Source organism: Ovis canadensis, chromosome 7 (assembly GCF_042477335.2).
Source record: "Ovis canadensis isolate MfBH-ARS-UI-01 breed Bighorn chromosome 7, ARS-UI_OviCan_v2, whole genome shotgun sequence".
In the NCBI taxonomy this organism is placed as follows: Eukaryota; Metazoa; Chordata; class Mammalia; order Artiodactyla; family Bovidae; genus Ovis; species Ovis canadensis.
Window position 1 is genome coordinate 83,042,555 of NC_091251.1, and position 18,439 is coordinate 83,060,993.

Genomic DNA, 18,439 nt, shown 5'->3' on the forward strand with positions numbered 1-18,439 from the left:
GAGTATGAGAACACCCCCAAAACATGGCTGCTTTAATGAGCTTGTTTGAGAAAGTACACATAAAGAACTTAAGAGAAACAAATGGTTGCCATAGCAGGCTGGCCTCTATCGTGGGCAGTTTAGCTGACCACCAATACCCAACTAGAGATTTAACTTGAGCTGGAAAGTTGGATGAAGAGCTGAAGTTAGAATAACTGTCTACTACTCTGCTAGTTTCAGAGGTGGCAGACAATTTTGGAAGAGCAGAATAGTAAGTTGGAGACCTTAGAATGCTATTTTGGAAAGCTAGGAGATCACAGACTGCCATGGATGAAGGTCCATGCACTTGTCATAAAGCCTAATTAGGACACTATGAGGTAGAATCTCTGGGAAAGTGAGGAGAGTAAAGAGGAGGATGTTGTACTAATTGACAATGAAATGGGCAGAATAGACCCATGGCATCCAAACTTTAATACAATGGAATATTGTTAAGAGTAATTACCCTAGACTTTAAAAATAGAAAAATATACCCCAAAATTCCTAGGGGAAAATGTGCATTCATCTTCTGTCCCTTGAAGTTGTACATTTTATCTAAAATGTAAACACCTCAGGAGATAACTATAATATTAATAAAACACTGCCCATAATTGCCTGAGACCAAAATCACTGCAGATGGTGATTACAGCCATGAAATTAAAAGATGCTTACCCCTTGGAAGGAAAGTTATGACCAACCTAGATAGTACATTAAAAAGCAGAGACATTACTTTGCCAACAAAGGTCCGTCTAGTCAAGGCTATGGTATTTCCAGTAGTCATGTATGGATGTGAGAGTTGGACTGTGAAGAAAGCTGAGCGCCGAAGAATTGATGCTTTTGAACTGTGTTGTTGGAGAAGACTCTTGAGAGTCCCTTGGACTGCATGGAGATCCAAAGTCCAATTGGAGTCTCCAATGGACTGCATGGAGTCCATTCCAAAGGAGATCAGCCCTGGGTATTCTTTGGAAGAAATGAAGCTAAAGCTGAAACTCCAGTACTTTGGCCACCTCATGTGAAGAGTTGACTCATTGGAAAAGACTCTGAAGCTGGGAGGGATTGGGGGCAGTAGGAAAAGGGGACAACAGAGGATGAGATGGCTGGATGGCATCACTGACTTGATGGACGTGAGTTTGAGTGAACTCCAGGAGTTGGTGATGGACAGGGAGGCCTGGCATGCTGCAATTCATGGGGTTGCAAAGAGTCAGACATGACTGAGCGACTGAACTGAACTGAACTGAAAAGGACAAAGTTGTTTTGGGCTATTGGTCTGTTCTTAGTGGGACTACGAAAAGATTTTTTACCTTTTAAATAATTTGCCTAGAAAAAGAGATTCTGTGTTTTATCAGAACAATTTCCTGTGCTTCATATTGTTTTTATCAGGATTTAATTACTTAGGAAAACTTAGTCTCCTCTATTAAAAGGGCTATTTTTTTTTTACAGCTATGTAATTTTATGTATTTGCCTTTGAGGTCTTTAATTATCATTTGGTTAACCAGATAAGTAAGTATTGTTTCATGGTGACCTATGGTCCTACTCAATCAAGTGTTTTAAAACTTTTGATACTCTGGACAAACTTACCCAAATCAAATTCTAAACAATGTCCTGCTGACCTTGAACTAACTGGCATTTTCTAGAGGGCCCTGGAACATCTCAAAGATATGTTATCTCATCTTAAAGAGAATTAAATTAATTAGGCTTATTGGATATATCAAATTACATGGGAAACACTGCCAAATAAGAAGTGATGCTAAACTTTTTGTATTTTTTATATATTTTTAATAAATATATGTTATTGGTCCCTGCAAAAGTGCTTCATCTTCAAAGAGTTTTAAGGAAAAGACTGACAAGTACAGGTTTCTGATAATTAAGATCAATTTGTGTTCAGAAGGAAGGGATAAAAATAGGCCTTCCAAATGCTTCCTTAAGGCTACCTACTCAGCCCCACAATATGTTACAGGATGCCAGCCCAAGATATGTCTCTGTTCTCCTTTCCACTACAGTAAGATGGGCCCATTACATTAGTGATATTATGTTAATGTGTGAAGAGTTGCTACTGCTGCAGGAGACTTTGTAGGCTTTGCTAGAATATCTGTGAGGTAGAAGATGGGTGGTGAACCCATAGAAAATTCAAGCCCAGGCACTGCCATAACATTTGGGGGAGTCATTTGTTTGGGTAAGATGTGCATTATCCTAGTAGCTGTGACTGATAAAGTCAAAACCTATCCAACCCCTAAGAATATGAAAGGCACAAGCCTTTATAGAAATTTGGAGGTCTGGGTTTTATTCCTTACCTGGCAAAGTGCCTCCATCCTTTGTACTGTCTGGTAAGAAAGGGCATGTATGGGATTGGGAATGAGAGCAACAATCTACCTTTGAAAAGACAAAAATACTAGTGAAGCAGATTAAAGCTCTGGGCATCTCCGATGCAGAGTTGCCATTTGAGTCAGATGTATCTGCGACCCCGGAAGCTTTGGGTTGGGTGCTGCAGCAGATACAACAGAATGAGAAAGTATCCCTAGGATTTTGGCCGCAGCTCTGAAAGTGGGCAGAAACCCAATATACCCACCCCATCCCCAACACTCACTCACTCACTCACCCCCAACACACACATAGCGCAACAGCTCCTGATAGTGTATACAGTTATCCTCAGTGTAGAATCTTCCATGAAAGAACAGCATATTGTGATAAGAACTTCCCTCCCTATCAAAGGGTAGAAGGAGAGTATGTTCCATCAACTATCTTCTGTTATGGCTCAGACTCCCACTTTGACTAAGTGGCATGCCTATATGTAACTGAAGAGCACCCTGTCTGCCAGCCCACTATTTCTAGAAATACAGGTGCTACTAAGTCTTGTAGAATATGAAGATGCTCTGAATGCCTCCAGTCCTATTCCTGTGGCAGCCCCTGCAGTCTGTAGAGAGGGAGTGGAGGAAATTCCTGATGATATCTGAAATACAGATGGCTGGAAACAGAAACAAACCATAGCAGCCAGTGAGACAAACTCAGAGCAGTTTGGCTGGTGATCACTCACCAACTCTGATCACTAATCCTTTGCACCGACAGTTGGGCTGTTATAAAAGCATTAATCCCTATGACTTGGACAATGGAAAGCTAAGGAGTGGATGATCGTGTAAAAGTCCTTGTAGGGTCAGGATACATGGAAAGACTTTTGGGTTAAGCTGGAAAAGCTCCAGGCAATAATTTCTGTCTTCCACATGCTGGTTCACAAGACACTGACACATCCAGGCAACCAAGAAGATGATGCCCTAGCTCAGGCACAAGCCCTAGCAACTGACCCTTCAATATATATGGCAGATTGGTTGCACAGAAAGAGTGACCACCTTCCATAGCATATGGGTGGCATGGCATACTGTCAAGTGTGCTGGATAGCTCTTGAAATACAGTGACTTGGTTAATGCAGTAACATGTCTTTTGTGTTCTAAACACCACCCAAGGCAATTACCAAAGGACTCTAGGGCCATGTACTGAAGTTCCCAACCAGTGAGGAATTGGCAATTGATTATATTTGCCCCCTCCCTCCAAGTGAGGGTTCTAAATATGACTTGGTTTGTGTGAACACTGCATCTGGCCTAACTGAAGGTTTCCCCTGCTATGGCTCAAACCAGGCTGCTACCATTAGGGGATTAGAGAAGCAGAGTGCCATGTACAGATACCTTCACTAAATATACAGTAGTTGGAGGTCACATTTCAAAGGTTATGATATACAAGACTGGGCAAAAGAACATGATATCGAATGGAAGTTTAATCTCCCCTATAACCAGCAAACAGCTGGGTTCATAGAATGGAAAGATAGGATATCAAAGAAGCAAATTAAAACAGTATCAGGTAAAACCACCTTGAATTTAATACTTTTGAATGATCAACCAATAGGGTCTGTTGTCCCAGGTACTCCTGCAGAGATACTCAGTAGTATAAAGATATGGAAGTTCCAGGAAACAGACATTGGTTGACTTTCACCATGGATCAATCTACTGTCCTGCTGAAAATACCAAAGCCCCTCTCTTGCCTGGGAAAGACATCATCTACTATAATTTGCAATGGTATGTCTCACCTGGATGGCCAGATAGTTACCAAACAAGCCACCTCCATGCTAGTGAACCCCCTTGCTGGCCACTCAGGGAACTCTTTCTTTGGAAAAGAGTAGCTGTGTAAGATCATAAAGCCAGTCACAGGGGTGGAGTGTTGGAGGAGGTCATTGAGAGGACATGACTATCAGCTGACCCAGGAGCTAAATCCAGGCAATCAGAGGCTCCTCACCTCCTTTCTGTCTTTGGAATGAATGCTCTGCCCACCATTTCCACAGTGGAAGCTGTTTTCATGGATGTAGCCTTAAGAGAGTAAGGTGTTGTTGAGACCATCTGGACTGAATATGTGACTGAACCCAGTTAAGACCTCTATATAAACTTTAAGATTTGGCAGGCAGATGCATAGATCTACCCATCCTGTGGTCAACCAAGACAAGTCTTACATAAGCAAGTTCCCTGCTTATTAAACCTGCCACTTACCAGTCTGCAGTGCTCTACCTCTTTCTTCAGTCTCTCCCTGCCTCCAAATATGGGGCCAGTTAGCAAAACAACACAATTCCATGAAAACTCCACTGGAAGCTGAGGTTGTGATAAAGACTTGAAAAAACTGACCTTACATTCACAAATGGCCTAAGAGTTTTTCTTTAAAAATACTGAAGGATAACTTGCCTTATCAAATATTAAAATGTATCTGAACTATAATAGTGGAACCACAAGAATAAATAGACATATCAGTGAAAGAGAACAGAAAGCCCAAAAGAATACTTCTGTATATATAGAAATTTAATACATGATAAAAGTGGCATTTCAAATCTGTGGGAAAAGAATTATCAATCGATAAATAACAGCAGGATTCAGAGGTGGTAAAACTAAACTCTGGGAAATATACAACAGAGGCACTTTTCAATCCAAGAACTCTCTTAGAGCACTGGTTTAATCTCTAGAAAGTCTCCAGATCACTGTATTATCTCCAACTCAAATCTCTACTCATTCTTTAAGGCCCAAGTCAAGAGCCTTCCTTTCCTGTATGATGATATATTCATTCCTAACTTCTTCCAGTCTTGCAAATCTTCTTGGTACCTTAGGCAACCCCACCTGTAATATTCTGAAAACAAGCATAGTCTAGATACACCCAGGCCAAGCTAGACTGCCAGAGAAAGAAGAGAACCCTGGCTATCAAAAGACAAACTCAGGTCTGGAATGGAAGGAGGTTACCAGGACATTCTGAGGCCTGAAGTGAATTAGCTGAGAAGCAAGAGAAGGAGAAAGAAAAGTCACAGAGAAAAATTTATACTCTTACTGAAGAAAGAAAATTCTAGAAAGATAATGGGGCCAGGTATAAAAGGGGTTGCATTTCTACTTTTTTTGGTCTAGGGAAGGAAGAAAGGGAGCATGGATGGATGGAAAAAAGGGAGGAAAGGAGGGAAGAAGGGAGGGAAGGAGGGAGGAAGAAGGAAGAATTAAAAAATGATTTGAAAGGGGGAGGGAAAATCCTGTTAGAGTCCAAACTGACATGAGATCACAAAACAAATCCAGATGGATTAAATTTTTTTAATTTTTTAATCTAGAAAGAGTAGAGAAGAAAATACAGGTTATCTCTATAACTTGGAAGGGAGACTGTACTAAGTATAACACCTGGGACAGAACCAGATTTAATAGATCTGACTATGTGAAAATTATAAAAACTATAGGGCAAATAACACCATAAAGTTAAAAAATAAATGAAAAAGCAGGAATAAATATTTATATATATGACAGGAAAAAATGTATCCTTAATGTTGGAAGAACTATACAAATGAGTAAAAAGAACAAACATCCCAAATCAAGGATATAATTGGGAAATTCTCAAAAGAAGAAATATAAATGACCAATAAATATGTAAAACTGCATAATCTTATTAATAATAAAAGAAACAGCTATTTTGAAAAAGTGAGAAACCATTTTTCACCTATCAATCTGCCAAAGATTTAAAAGATTAATGGCCAGAGTATAGGGGAAAATGGCACTCACACCATATGGATAGAAGAAAAAAAATGATAAAAATCCTTTTGCATGACAATTTGGAAACAACAATTTTTAAATATGTAAAACCTTCAATTCATTCATCTTACTTCCAAGAATATGAAGGAAAAAATGGACAATACATAAAGATGGTCATTGCTTCACTGTTTATAATGGTGAAAAACTAGAATCAATTTAAACAAATAACATTAAGAACTGGTTAAATAAGTTACAGTATGTATGCTGTGGAATACAATACAGCCATTCAAAATGATAACATATTTATTATCAGGAAAAATATTCATAAAATGTTATCATGAAAAAAGAAGGCTATAAAACAAATGAATAATATGACAGTATTTCTATCAAAAGAAAAAAATCTGTATCTCTATGTATAGGAAAAAAAAGTCTATAAGGATATGCACTGAGCACTAATAGAGATTTATCTATGGAATAAAGATATTACAAAAATCTTTCACTTTTGACTGTATAAGTATATGGATATTTATTGCAATGAGCATATACCGATTTATAAAGAGGAAAAAAACACAAAAGGTACTTCTAGTAGGGGAAAAAATTAGCACTCCAGATGAGGAAAATACATGAGAAAAACATCTAAATATCAACAAATGAACCATAACAGAGGGATAGAGTGAAGAGGAATACATGTGTCTGTATGTGTGTGTAATAACTGGTAAATAAGTATTCTTAAAATATAAGGGACATACTACAAGGAAAACTCCTAAGTACTATACCATTTCAAAAAAACTTTCAGGTTGGGGTAACAGGGAAAAAAGAAAGTAAGGAAGTTAAAATACTCTCAAAATCTAATCCTATCTGGATGGCGAGAACGATGGGGAAAGTAATGCCATGGTAGGAAGAACAGTGCACCTTGATGCAGAATATATTAAGTGTCCTGTTTATAGGCAATAATAGAGTCATACATAACAATTAAGAGAGCAAGAAAAAGGAAAGATAACAACTGATGAGCCAGGAAATACTGTAGAACTTCTAAATTATTATTTCAACTCACTGAAATGAAGAAAACTAAACTGCAGTTTTTCTTATATCTATGAATAATACTTCAGTGTAGTACCATAACATGTTTTAACGCTATACTAAACACATGCAGAGAGGGTTAGACTCTTCTCTTTTATCTTATCCCATGAGATAAATCTACTATTTCTGTTGCTCATTTCAATTAATGGCTTAAGGGAAGGTTTAAAAGCAAAGTTCAATATAAAAATGAAATTAATAAAAATTCTTTGCTTACTATTCTGTCAATCTTGACATTGTATAATGTTGAGGTGAAAGTCTATAATTTTTTTTAAGGCAAAAAGGTTTATTTTTCTACTTGCAGATTGACTACTTAAAACTTGTTCCCTTCTCTTAGTTTCAAGAAACATTTGAGACTAGCATATTTGCCATATAAGGGGATGTGGTGGGCTGAAAAAAAAAAGTCCCTCAAAGATATATTTACCTCCTAATGCCTAGAATATGTGAATATCACCTTTTATGGCAAAATATGTGATTAAGTTGAGAATCTTCAGAGGAGTTTATAATCCTGGATTATAAGGTAGGCCCTAAATGCAGCCACATGCACATATAAAATATAAGCAGAGGGAATTTTTACAGAGAGAACAAGGGCAAAGGAGAGGGAAGGGAAGGGATGGGAAGAGAAGAGGATGTGCAAAAGGCAGAGATCAAAGAGATGCAGCCACAAACCGAGGAATGCCAGAAGCCACCAGCAGCTGAAAGAGGCAAGACATGGATTCTCCCCTAGAGTCTCTGAAATAAGCACTGTACTTGATTTAGACTTGTGGCCTCCAGAACTGTGAGAGAATAAATTTTTGTTGTTTTAAGCCACTCAGTTTGTGGTAACTTGTTATGGCATCCACAGGAAACTGTTAAGGTTAATATCAGGGCAATTTCATGTAAGCTATCTATTGACTTCATTAGATTAATTTACTGCAAGAAACAGTGAATGGTCTACAGAACAGGAAGGTATATTTCAAAGGAATCTATTGTTTGGAAAGTTTTAAGAGACTAAGCAGAACACCAAAGGATGACCAAAGCAGAGACCAAAGACAAGATGGAAAATGAGACATCACCAATATAGAGGGTCAAACTAATAGATTAAATGGATGGTTTTCCACAAGTGGGAAACATGTGGAAATTTACTATGAGCCAAGCACTATGCAAGGAATGGCTATTCATAATCTCATTTAATCCCTACAACTATTCTCTATGATAAGTATTATACAGTTTATCCAGTAAGGAAACTGGGGCTTAAAACCATGTGGTTAGTTCAATGATTTAAATTTTCAAGAGTCCTTGTTGTTTCTACTATTTTATCTTTCATAAAATTTAGCTTAAGAAGCATCACTTCCCTAAAACATCATTATAGTAACACTATGCCCCTTTTCTCTTAGAAAACCACTCCTATCCCCTATCAACTTTTAGAAATGAACACTTTGTCTTTGTCAACCTCACAATTTAACAAGGCTTAGTTTAGTGAAAAGGTATTTGGCAATGGAGACTTGGGGAATGGAAGGAAGGAGTTGTGGAGTCAGAACAAACAGAAAAAGAGAAAATAAACATGAATTATTAAATACAGAGAATGATAATCATTGGGAAATATGAACCTTCTGAGTCCATAAAAGGACAGACAAGGATAAAAAGATGGTCAAGCAGAAAGGAGATGGGTAGAAAGAAAATTTAACTAAATGAAGATTAAAATTAAATATTAAAATTCAAAAAAATCAGTTCAGCCTCAAATTTTAATTGCTGTAAAGACAGATTCTCTTATATTAATTTCACCAAAACCTAGGAATAATAGGGAAAGTAAAAACAGATAAAATACAAAACAAAAAAAGAGAAGACTAAAATTCCATAGTTTGAAGGAACTAAATCTACTGTTAAAGGACATATGCACACATTTCTCTGTCTCTTAATTTTTTCCAAATCTACTCTCACTATCTGCCCATATAATTCCCTGCCAGAGCTTTGCAGCTGGTCCCCACTGGGGCTTAAGCAGACTCCTCTCTGTGTTTCCATTTAAAAATCTTTATTTCAATAGGTGGGCCTAGAGCATCTGCACTTCCAAAATTACCACACAACTGATCCAAAATGATTGAAACAAAATTGGTTTCAAAAATTGCCTTAGGCTGAAAAGAAGATGAAGGCTAACATTTCAGACCTAAAGAAACATTTATCACAATTCTGTGGTCTGTAATAGACTTCTGTGGTCGTAATAGAAATGTTGACAGCTTGTTAATTATAGAAATGCTAGTGCGCATCACTGTTATTCTTTTGAAAGACCTGACAAAAGAGTTTGGAGGTTTTTTTTTTTTTTTTTTACTTAAACCAAGCCTTATAGCACCTCAAGTCCAATCTCTACTCCCCAAGAGGCAGGATTCAGTTCCATTTTCCTGTTAGTATACAGTGTGATGACTCAGAGAAAGGTCTTCAATAAACCCAGACTCCAACATTCCTGTCCCACAAGGAATATAATTGAAATCCCAGAATCACATTTGAGATTCAAGGCCTTTTTAGGGTTTGCAAGGGTACACTATTTGACAAGACCCAGAATTGTTTCAATCTCTCTGAGATCCATGAACTAGAGTGCATCAAACTTTGAGAGTCACAGCACGAGGAAATAGCATAGAACCGGACACATGGCAGCCACCAGTAAATACTCATGTGATTCAGGTCCTCATCCTCAAACTCAACAGGAATTAGACCACCTTCCTTGGGTAGGGAGAACAAAGTATGTGATAAATAGAGGATTAAATCTGTGTTTTAAACATACTTCTGTCACTGTCTAGCTGTATAATGAAAGTAATCATTTAAACTCTTTCGACTTCATATTTTATTCACTTGTAAAATGCAGAGGGACTGAGCAAAAGCTTCAATCATTGCTGTCTGTCCCACCAATTACTAAAAGAACACAGATTCCAACATGATAGAAACAAAATCCCACTTTCTCCAGAAATATTTCTAAATTTATAAGTATTCAGTCACCATAAGTATCATTTATTATAAATGTTTAAAAGAAACAAAGTTACAGTAAGTCTTTAGGAATAGATTTTATTGGTGTGGCTTAAACTTAAGGTGAAATAAAAAGGGCACTAACACCTTTAAAAGTGCTTCAACTCCAGAATAAACAGAATTTTAGCAGGTTTTGTTTGTCAGTGCCTTGATTATTTTGAGTTCCTTTGAAGCAGGGTTTCTTAACAGTGACACTATTTTTTTGTTGGTGGGAGAGGGCCATGCTATTCATTGTAAGATGTTTAACAATATCTCTGGCCTCCACACATTAGATTCCACTTGTGACAACTAAAAATGTCTTCAGACATTGCCAAATGTTCCCTGGAAGGAGGGAGTATAATTGCCCTCCTGAGATTTGCTACATTGAAGGGCGGCAAAATATGCAAGTTATATACCATAAAAATTATATTTTTAATGTAATTCTTTCAAAGTATTTTCTGCTAATGAACTGGATTAACTCAGAGAATTCAAAGTATTTATTGGAGGCTAATGCTCCTATTTGATTTTACACTGTTTGAAAGGGAAATTATTATTTATCACACATATAATACATGTAATTAATACATATACATAACATATAATACACACAATTTAATGTGAATAATGTTTGACTCATGCCAGAAGACATAAACTGATTTACACTCTTTCACTTCATTGAATTGTAAAGTATCTATGCATATTTTAAAAAGGTATTTTGATCTTGGATTCAAAAATGGCCAAAAATAACCTGCTGGTAAAAAAAATAAAATAGAAAGCTCTAGTAGAGAATTACAAATTAATTATTCTTTCAGTCATTCAACTAATGTTCCATTACTGATAATAAAGTATTTATAAATGACATGCTAGTTACATTTTTAAGAATCAGTCCTTCACATAAGAATCCATTGATACATAGCCCTAAGTAAGCTATGCTGTGGTGTGGTTAACCCCAAGATTTAGACTTACCCTCACAGGAGCAGAAAAGTGAGAAAAGTGAATTTAAAACCATAGCTTAAATAAGTGGTATAGCTTCTAATATACTCTCTGTCTTAGATACAAATTACCATCCAAACACCTAGGAGCAATCACAAACTGGAGGTCAACACAGAGTTGCACTGTCAGCTTAACATTTTAAAAAACCATTACTGATAATTAATCAATACTTTTAAATGGTGCATTTTCCCACATTTAAACTTATAAACATTTCCTTCACTTAACAACACAAGAAATTTTACATCATTTAAAAAATAGATGGTGAATAATTATGCAAATAACAAAAATATCTCAATCTCTTAAAATTAGATCAACATTTTTTATTGTAATACTTTTTTGTCAGTTAATTTTACAGCTCCAGGAAATCGACAAAACATTTCTCAAATGGTGTTTTTTCTTAGGAATAAAAAGAGGCATCTCTGTTCTTTGTTACAGGTGTAAACAGGAAGGATAGGAATGCATAAAAGATAGATTGCTATCTTTCTTGGGAACTTATTAGGATAGTTGGTACTTTAGAACTAGGATACTAAATTAATTTCATAATCTGGAGATCTGGACCACCAAATACATAAAAAACCATGTATCCATATTTATGTATATGGTATCATCTGAAAATCAGTATACTAAGTGTATGAATAGATGTGTGAAATTTTAATACTGTAACTTCAAAGACAGTAAATTGCCTTTTTATTCTTAGATTTTTTTTTTTTTTACATTATTCTCATCTATCTGCAACACATGGCTTTGAGGCTCAGGAAAGAGAAACAAAGACCTCTCCCCCCAAAGTCAAAATGGACATACACAAAAGGCTGGGACCTCATTGTTAGCCACTCTGTGGCTAACATGCAGCGCAAAAGTCTTTATCAAGGAATCCAGATGCATTCAGTTACTATATCTGTAAAATCCCTGACTATGTGAATTGTATAGGAAAGAAAACAAAGACATCATTTATTTTACAGCTTGATTTATGAAAAGTCAAAAATAAAAAAAGAAAGACAAAACAAGACAAGAGACTAGAAACTAGACATAAGAATGTATTGACCTCTACACACTGGTCTCCACTGGTAAATCTTTCAGCAGAGTGTAACCTGGGCTCCAAGTGTCCCTCTACTCTAGAGACCAAAGTCACAGAAGGGGCAAAACAAGGGGGGACGGGTAAGTGCAAAAAGTCCCAGACTGAATTCTGGAGATTTCTGGTATGAACCTCACAGCTCCCTGCAGTCGCTTTGCCCAATTGCCTCCGCACTGAACAATTAGACACAGAATTTTCCCCGCGGGTGGGAGCAGGGCATTGTCTTCTACATGCTTTTTCCAAATTTTTCTCTATAAAGTAAGTCTTGAGTTTGCAGAAAGAATAGCCATCTAGGGATTTCCGGGGAGAATCCAAGGCCTCTCGAATCTACTACTAACTGCAAACCAACCACAGAAAATTCCAAACCTGCCCAGATGGGCCCAAAGGCTGCTGCTACGCCTTCCAAGTTTCCCGGTCAAGCACATAATAAAAATGGGTAGTAAGTTGCCTGCAAGGTTGGCGCTAAGTCCCAAAATTGGTAAAACTCTTTCCCTCCGCAAAATTAAGATCCAGTCTTCACCTAACAAACCTGGGAAAGTGCTCTTCAAACGTGGAGTGGGGTCATCCTCCTCACAGCGGAGTTATTTCTATGGGAATCCTTGCAGCTTCTCTCATTTTCAGGGATGAGAGCTCACAAATTCCTTCCGTTTGTCCCTTCCCAGAATGAAGCTGATGCACGAATACGCGATCGCAGTGTGCCCTAAAGAAGTTTATTTCCCTTTAGTTAATAAAATTAAGCGGGATGTCCCCTGCGATGGTGAAGATAGGATGTCCAGACCGTAGACCCGGACCTCCAGACACTTCTGAGAACTCGCGCGCCCCGGCGCCCAGACGCCGCGTCAGGCGGGGTTCCGACTCCGCGGCTGCAGCCAGCGCCCTTTTCCCGACCCTCCACCGTGGCCAACCTAGGCTTTCGGTCCCATTCTCAAGAGAGCCCCAGACGCGCAGAAGCCAGAGGGGACATCTGGAAATAAACGTTCCCATTTTCTGGATAGGGCACCCAGGCTCCGAAAATTACAAGACTTGCTCACAAAGACTTAGGGTAAGAAGCCGGAATTCACCACTTTCAAATTACGCAGCAAAAATGCTTGCGGACGCGCGGTCCCCTGGGGCACCCACAACTTCTGCTCGCCTTCAGCGGCTAGGTATAGAGGTTGGGGCTCCCCTCTGGGCTCCAGAGGTGTAAGGTCCCGCGCATCTTCTGCTGCTTCTGCACGCCGAGGGCGATCTAAAAGCGATCGGCTAAGGAGAGCCTCGAGGGGAGACACCCCGAGAGCGAAAATTAGGAAACCTCTGCAAATCGGAGTGAGGGAGTGCTTTTCTTCCCAGTCCAGGAGTACCGGAAAATAGCCCTCCTGGGGTTCCGCTTCACCGCTACCCCGCCTGCCGGGTTTTCTACATGGCACACTGTTGGCCCTTGTTTACAATATTTCTCACTAAAAGCTGTCCTTGCGGCGGATTCGGAAGTCTCCTCAAGCTAGAGAAGATTTGTGCTTTGACATTATCCTCATCACCCTCTCTATTTTGCCCCTGCCCTGTCGGATTCCATGAAAATAAGCTCTTAGAAAAGAAAGTCTCTCCATTGAGGCGGCTGGCAATCTCACAGAAATGATGTAAATGGTTGCAGGGCTTTTTTCCTTCCCCTTTGCAATTTTTTTTTTTTTTTGAGTGAACTGTGAAGATCTGTGAAAATAATATCAGGGTTTTCCGTCAGAATGAGCTTTGCCCTGCACTCAGGCGTAGCATGATCTGACCCGACACCTCCAACCATCTGTGCTATCTATCTGCCTTCTGATTTACCAAAGCTGTACAAGCCGCATACAAATTGTACTTGATACTAAAGAAAAGACAGCCGGGCCCAGTCCAGTTCGGCAGTGAACATTCCCATCTGATACCTTTCTAAGGATGGCCCTCCAAAGATGGTTTTTCCTGGCGTTTTTGTCAGATTCCCCTCTCCCAATTATTTTCTTCAAACTAAACAAACCCCTGTTAAAAGCCAGGTGAGATGGTAGTTACTTTTGACCTACTTCTCAGAAAACGGTATGATGAAGATGTCAACTGGGAATCAATAAAGTTATCAATTCAACTGCTGGTCCCAAGCCGCCAAGAAGGCCCTTCCTCTCTTGAGGAGGGATCAGTGCTCAGCGGCTTAAGAAGCACTTTCTGCACCCCCTTCTCGATCAGTGTGGTTCCCTCTTCTCTATTTTACTTTTACTGAGTTACTGTTGGGCCCAAAGGCCAAGGTTAGATTTTCTATCCCCAGCTCAAGAGTTAAATATTCTAACAGAGGGTATGGCAAAATTAGCCTGCAAGAAGCGCAAATCAATACTTTTTAAAAAGGTCTTTGAAATAAGCTTTTAAGTTGCTGTCCTGACCTACCAGTGACTTCTCACTCTAGATGTGGCTATGCTCCACATTTGTTCAAGTCCATTAAACTGGGGAGAAAAACTGAAAAGTATAAACTTGGGGTGTGCAGCGCCCCTTTTGTTGCGAGTGCTTCACTTCATGGTCAGCGCCTGGGTTATCAGAAGAGTGTCCTAGCTCGGATTTTACATGATTTTAGGAGGCTTTTGAAGGTAATGGGGGGTAAAGTCCAAACTGACCTCTTCTACAGGTCCCAGGTCGGTTCGTTCTGCTTCAGATTAGGTTCCCACTCGACTGCTTTGGCAGCTGGAAAGGCATGCCGAGATGGGTGCAGGCAAGAAAAAGGGATGATCCACTTCCCCACCCTCCCCTTTCGTGTTCCCCTTCAAGGTTTTCTGTTTCGTTACAACTAAATTTAGTGAGTTCTCTCAGAGGATTTCGTTTTGGCCCAGTCCTCTTTGTCCTCTGGAGGCCTCTTGACCCAGGCAGCGCCTCTCCCTAAAGTGGATTTCTGCAACATCGCCGCCTCTTGCGGGGGGTGGGGGTGGGGGGTTGCAGGGAAGAGGGAGGAACAGGGCTGGGGGTGGTAGCGAAAGGCTGCGGCTCGACTCTAGCCTGTCTTTCTCTCCCATCCACTGGCACGTCTTTTCCTCCTCCAAATTCTGCAAAATACTGAGAAGTCCACCAGAGAACGGCGGGCGCTGTCGAGAGCGGGGAGGTGCTGAAATGGCCTGGGCACTCCGGTCGCAGTCTTGATTGGCAGAGCCGGCCAGTGACTGACAGGGGGTCTCCATGGCGCCCGCGCCTCCAATCCGCCCACCCCAGTAGCGGCGCCGGCTAGCTGGCCTGCGTGCCCCAACGAAGCCGAGCCGAACCCGAGCTCCGGAGTCGGCACCTCCTCCAATCCCTCCCGCTCGCTTGCTCCCCGCGGTTGCGCCTCTGCCCTGGCCGTGCATCCCGGTTGCCCCGAGCCGCTTTCACCAAGGAGAGCCTGGCGCATCCGGCCGGGTCCGCGGGCATCTGCTGCGTGTCCCACTCCGGACTCAGCGCCTCCGCTGTCGCCGGCGCTGCCTCGATGTTCCAGCTGCCTATCTTGAATTTCAGTCCCCAGCAAGTGGCCGGGGTATGCGAGACTCTAGAGGAGAGCGGCGACGTGGAGCGCCTGGGTCGCTTCCTCTGGTCGCTGCCTGTGGCCCCTGCGGCCTGCGAGGCGCTCAACAAGAATGAATCTGTGCTGCGCGCTCGAGCCATCGTGGCCTTTCACGGTGGCAACTACCGCGAGCTCTACCATATCCTGGAAAACCACAAGTTCACCAAGGAGTCGCACGCCAAACTGCAGGCGCTGTGGCTCGAAGCTCATTACCAGGAGGCTGAGAAGCTGCGTGGACGGCCCTTGGGGCCGGTGGATAAGTACCGCGTGCGGAAGAAGTTCCCGCTGCCGCGCACCATCTGGGACGGCGAACAGAAGACACACTGCTTCAAGGAGCGCACGCGGCACCTGCTGCGGGAATGGTACCTGCAGGACCCCTACCCCAACCCAAGCAAAAAGCGTGAGCTCGCCCAGGCAACCGGACTGACCCCTACGCAGGTGGGCAACTGGTTCAAAAACCGCCGGCAAAGGGATCGGGCAGCTGCAGCCAAAAACAGGTTGGTACCTATAGACCTCCGAGCCTTAACTCACCGGGGAGGGAGCCGGTGACCGCACCCCCGGCGCCCTTACCGAAGGCCTGGAGACTTGGATTCCGCAGGAATTGGGATGGGATGGAGGTCTTCGGTGTGAGCTCACTGCGTTCTGGGATCCTGGGTGGGGGTTTCCTTCCGGGCTCTGGATTCCCCACCCTTTCTGTCTGGTTTTCGCCGCCTGGGGGTCACTCCTGCAGCTGGTTCCAGTCACCATACCAAGGCTACAATGAGAGAGAGAAAGAAAGAAAAATTAAGACCCCAGAAACAACTAAAGACCGCAAGGCCCAAGGTTAATTCTTGTCAGTCCGGGCCGAAGCTCCTGTTATTTATTAGGTGAAGCCTGGTTTGTTAGCAGTGAGGCAGTTTAGTGTTGTCATTTTAAAGTCCAAAGGCATCCTTCTCTAACGCTTTGAAATTTCTAACTTACGTTTTAAGAAGTGGAAAGTCGAGTTCTGCTCTTCCTATGGGTGGGCAGCCCTGTCTGAAACAGCAAAGTACTTGGCAGAGGTTTTTCATTCCCCAGTGTGTGGATCTCAAATATTTTGGCCAAGAACCCAACCTTCTCTCAGGCCCAAACCCTCCTGGGAACCTTCAGGCTGCCCTTTCCGCCTCTAGTTTGGAGCAGACTTGGCCTCCAGGGTACTGGCACAGAGGTGGGCCCAAGGCAGACACAAGCTGGGAAAGGGGTCTCCTGGCCCAGAATCTCATCTGTCCTTGTCACTGACGTCTCATTTATCCTGACAGTATTATAAATCTCCCAAAGGTGACCAACAACCAGGAATGACCTTGTGAGCACAGCATCCCAAAGAGTGGGAGACAAGGAGCCAAGAAAGGACTAAGAAGGATGATGGAGCAAGGCTCCATCCACAAGGCTCCCGGAGCAGTGGCCAAAGGCCCCCTGCCCAGCCTCTGTTGCCTCCTCTTACCCACTGTAACTGCCCCGGTCAGAGAAAGAGGGGCTGACTGCTAGGCTTAAAGGATGTGCACCAAGGGGTGGGAGTGGGCGGGAGGTCGGTGGCTAGTTTTGCACAGTGACCAGTTTCTTTTCCTTCCCGGTAGACTTCAGCAGCAGGTCCTGTCGCAGGGGTCCGGCAGGACGCTAAGGGCCGAGGAAGACGGCACGCCCGAGGGGCTGGGTGCCGCCGCCAGTCCGGCCGCCAGCCTGTCCAGCAAGGCAGCCACTTCGGCCATCTCCATCACTTCCAGCGACAGCGAGTGCGACATCTGAGTTGCCCACCAATTACACTAAGAAACAGAATTCGGCGTTTAAAAAAAAAAAAAAACGAGACAAATAAAATGAAAGAGAGAGAATGAGAGACCAAGCAACCCAGCGAATCCAGGTGGCCAGGGACCCGCGGGCTTGGTTGCCATGTCCGCCCTAGCCTGACCTGCTCCACCGGCGCCATCCGGCCGCTACCACAGGGGCCCGCGGTGAGGCCCGACCCAGTTACACGTTCTCCTTGCTTTGCTTTTTCCCAAGGATTTTGCTGCAAAGATGCCTCCAGAACCCGAACTGCACGCTGAGCGCCTCCCCTGAATCTCCCATGGGTATTTCACCTCGAAAGGACGCTATTATATATGTATAACTTTTGCTTTAAAGTTTTTTTTTAAACAAAACATATATATGTTGTTTATTTACTTATTTAAGAGACTGCGTGGTAGGTTTCTCTGTATGGAGAGAATTTACTGTTTCAAAGGGTGCAGGGTGGAGCCAATTGGTTGTGTGAAAAAGCCAAACAATAAAAGCCTGGTGAGCAACCTTAAGGGAGCTGCTCTCAGATTCCTAAAAAGAAAACTGAGAGATCTGTTCTTTTCACCAGGCAGGGGTCCTTGCGCAATGGTCTCAGGAGAGTCTTCTCTATGTCTTTTGCCTTTTCTGATGTTTCCTGCTATATTATTTTTAAAACAGTCCAAGGTAGGTCCATAACCACTTCCTTGTCAAATTGTATGCATGTGTGTGTGTATGTATGTATGTATGTAAATATGCATGTATGTGTGATATATTTAAACCTAGAAATTGGCAACATAATTACCCCCTGTAAGGCAACTCCCTATGTTCCCAGAACAAGTAACTAACTATAGCTTGTCCACTTGACAGTCATTCAGCTTTCAGGAACAATTTCGAAAGCCAAACTCAGCTTAAAAGTGAATTCTATTTTATGAAGTAAGATTATTCCAGCAAAGGCTCTGCAATGAGAAAGGTTTTCCATCTCCTTTGAGGCCCCGCCCATACAAA

At 41.8% G+C, this 18,439-nt stretch overlaps 1 protein-coding gene across 1 annotated transcript; it reads left to right on the forward strand.

Annotated features, from left to right (window-relative positions):
- Positions 1-15,517: 15,517 nt before the first annotated feature.
- On the forward strand, positions 15,518-17,431 carry SIX6 (SIX homeobox 6). Its single transcript, XM_069596751.1, has 2 exons — positions 15,518-16,167; positions 17,263-17,431. Exons 1-2 carry the CDS (start codon positions 15,596-15,598, stop codon positions 17,429-17,431), a joined length of 741 nt encoding a protein of 246 aa, XP_069452852.1. The 5' UTR covers positions 15,518-15,595.
- The last annotated feature ends 1,008 nt before the right edge of the window (positions 17,432-18,439 follow it).

What these genes read in the sequence shown, in the direction of transcription:
- SIX6 (XM_069596751.1), top strand. Translation starts at nt 15,596, where the DNA reads ATGTTCCAGCTGCCTATCTTGAATTTCAGTCCCCAGCAAGTGGCCGGG. An exon ending in GCAGCTGCAGCCAAAAACAG is followed by an intron (nt 16,168 to 17,262) that starts GTTGGTACCTAT and finishes CCTTCCCGGTAG; the next exon opens with ACTTCAGCAGCAGGTCCTGT.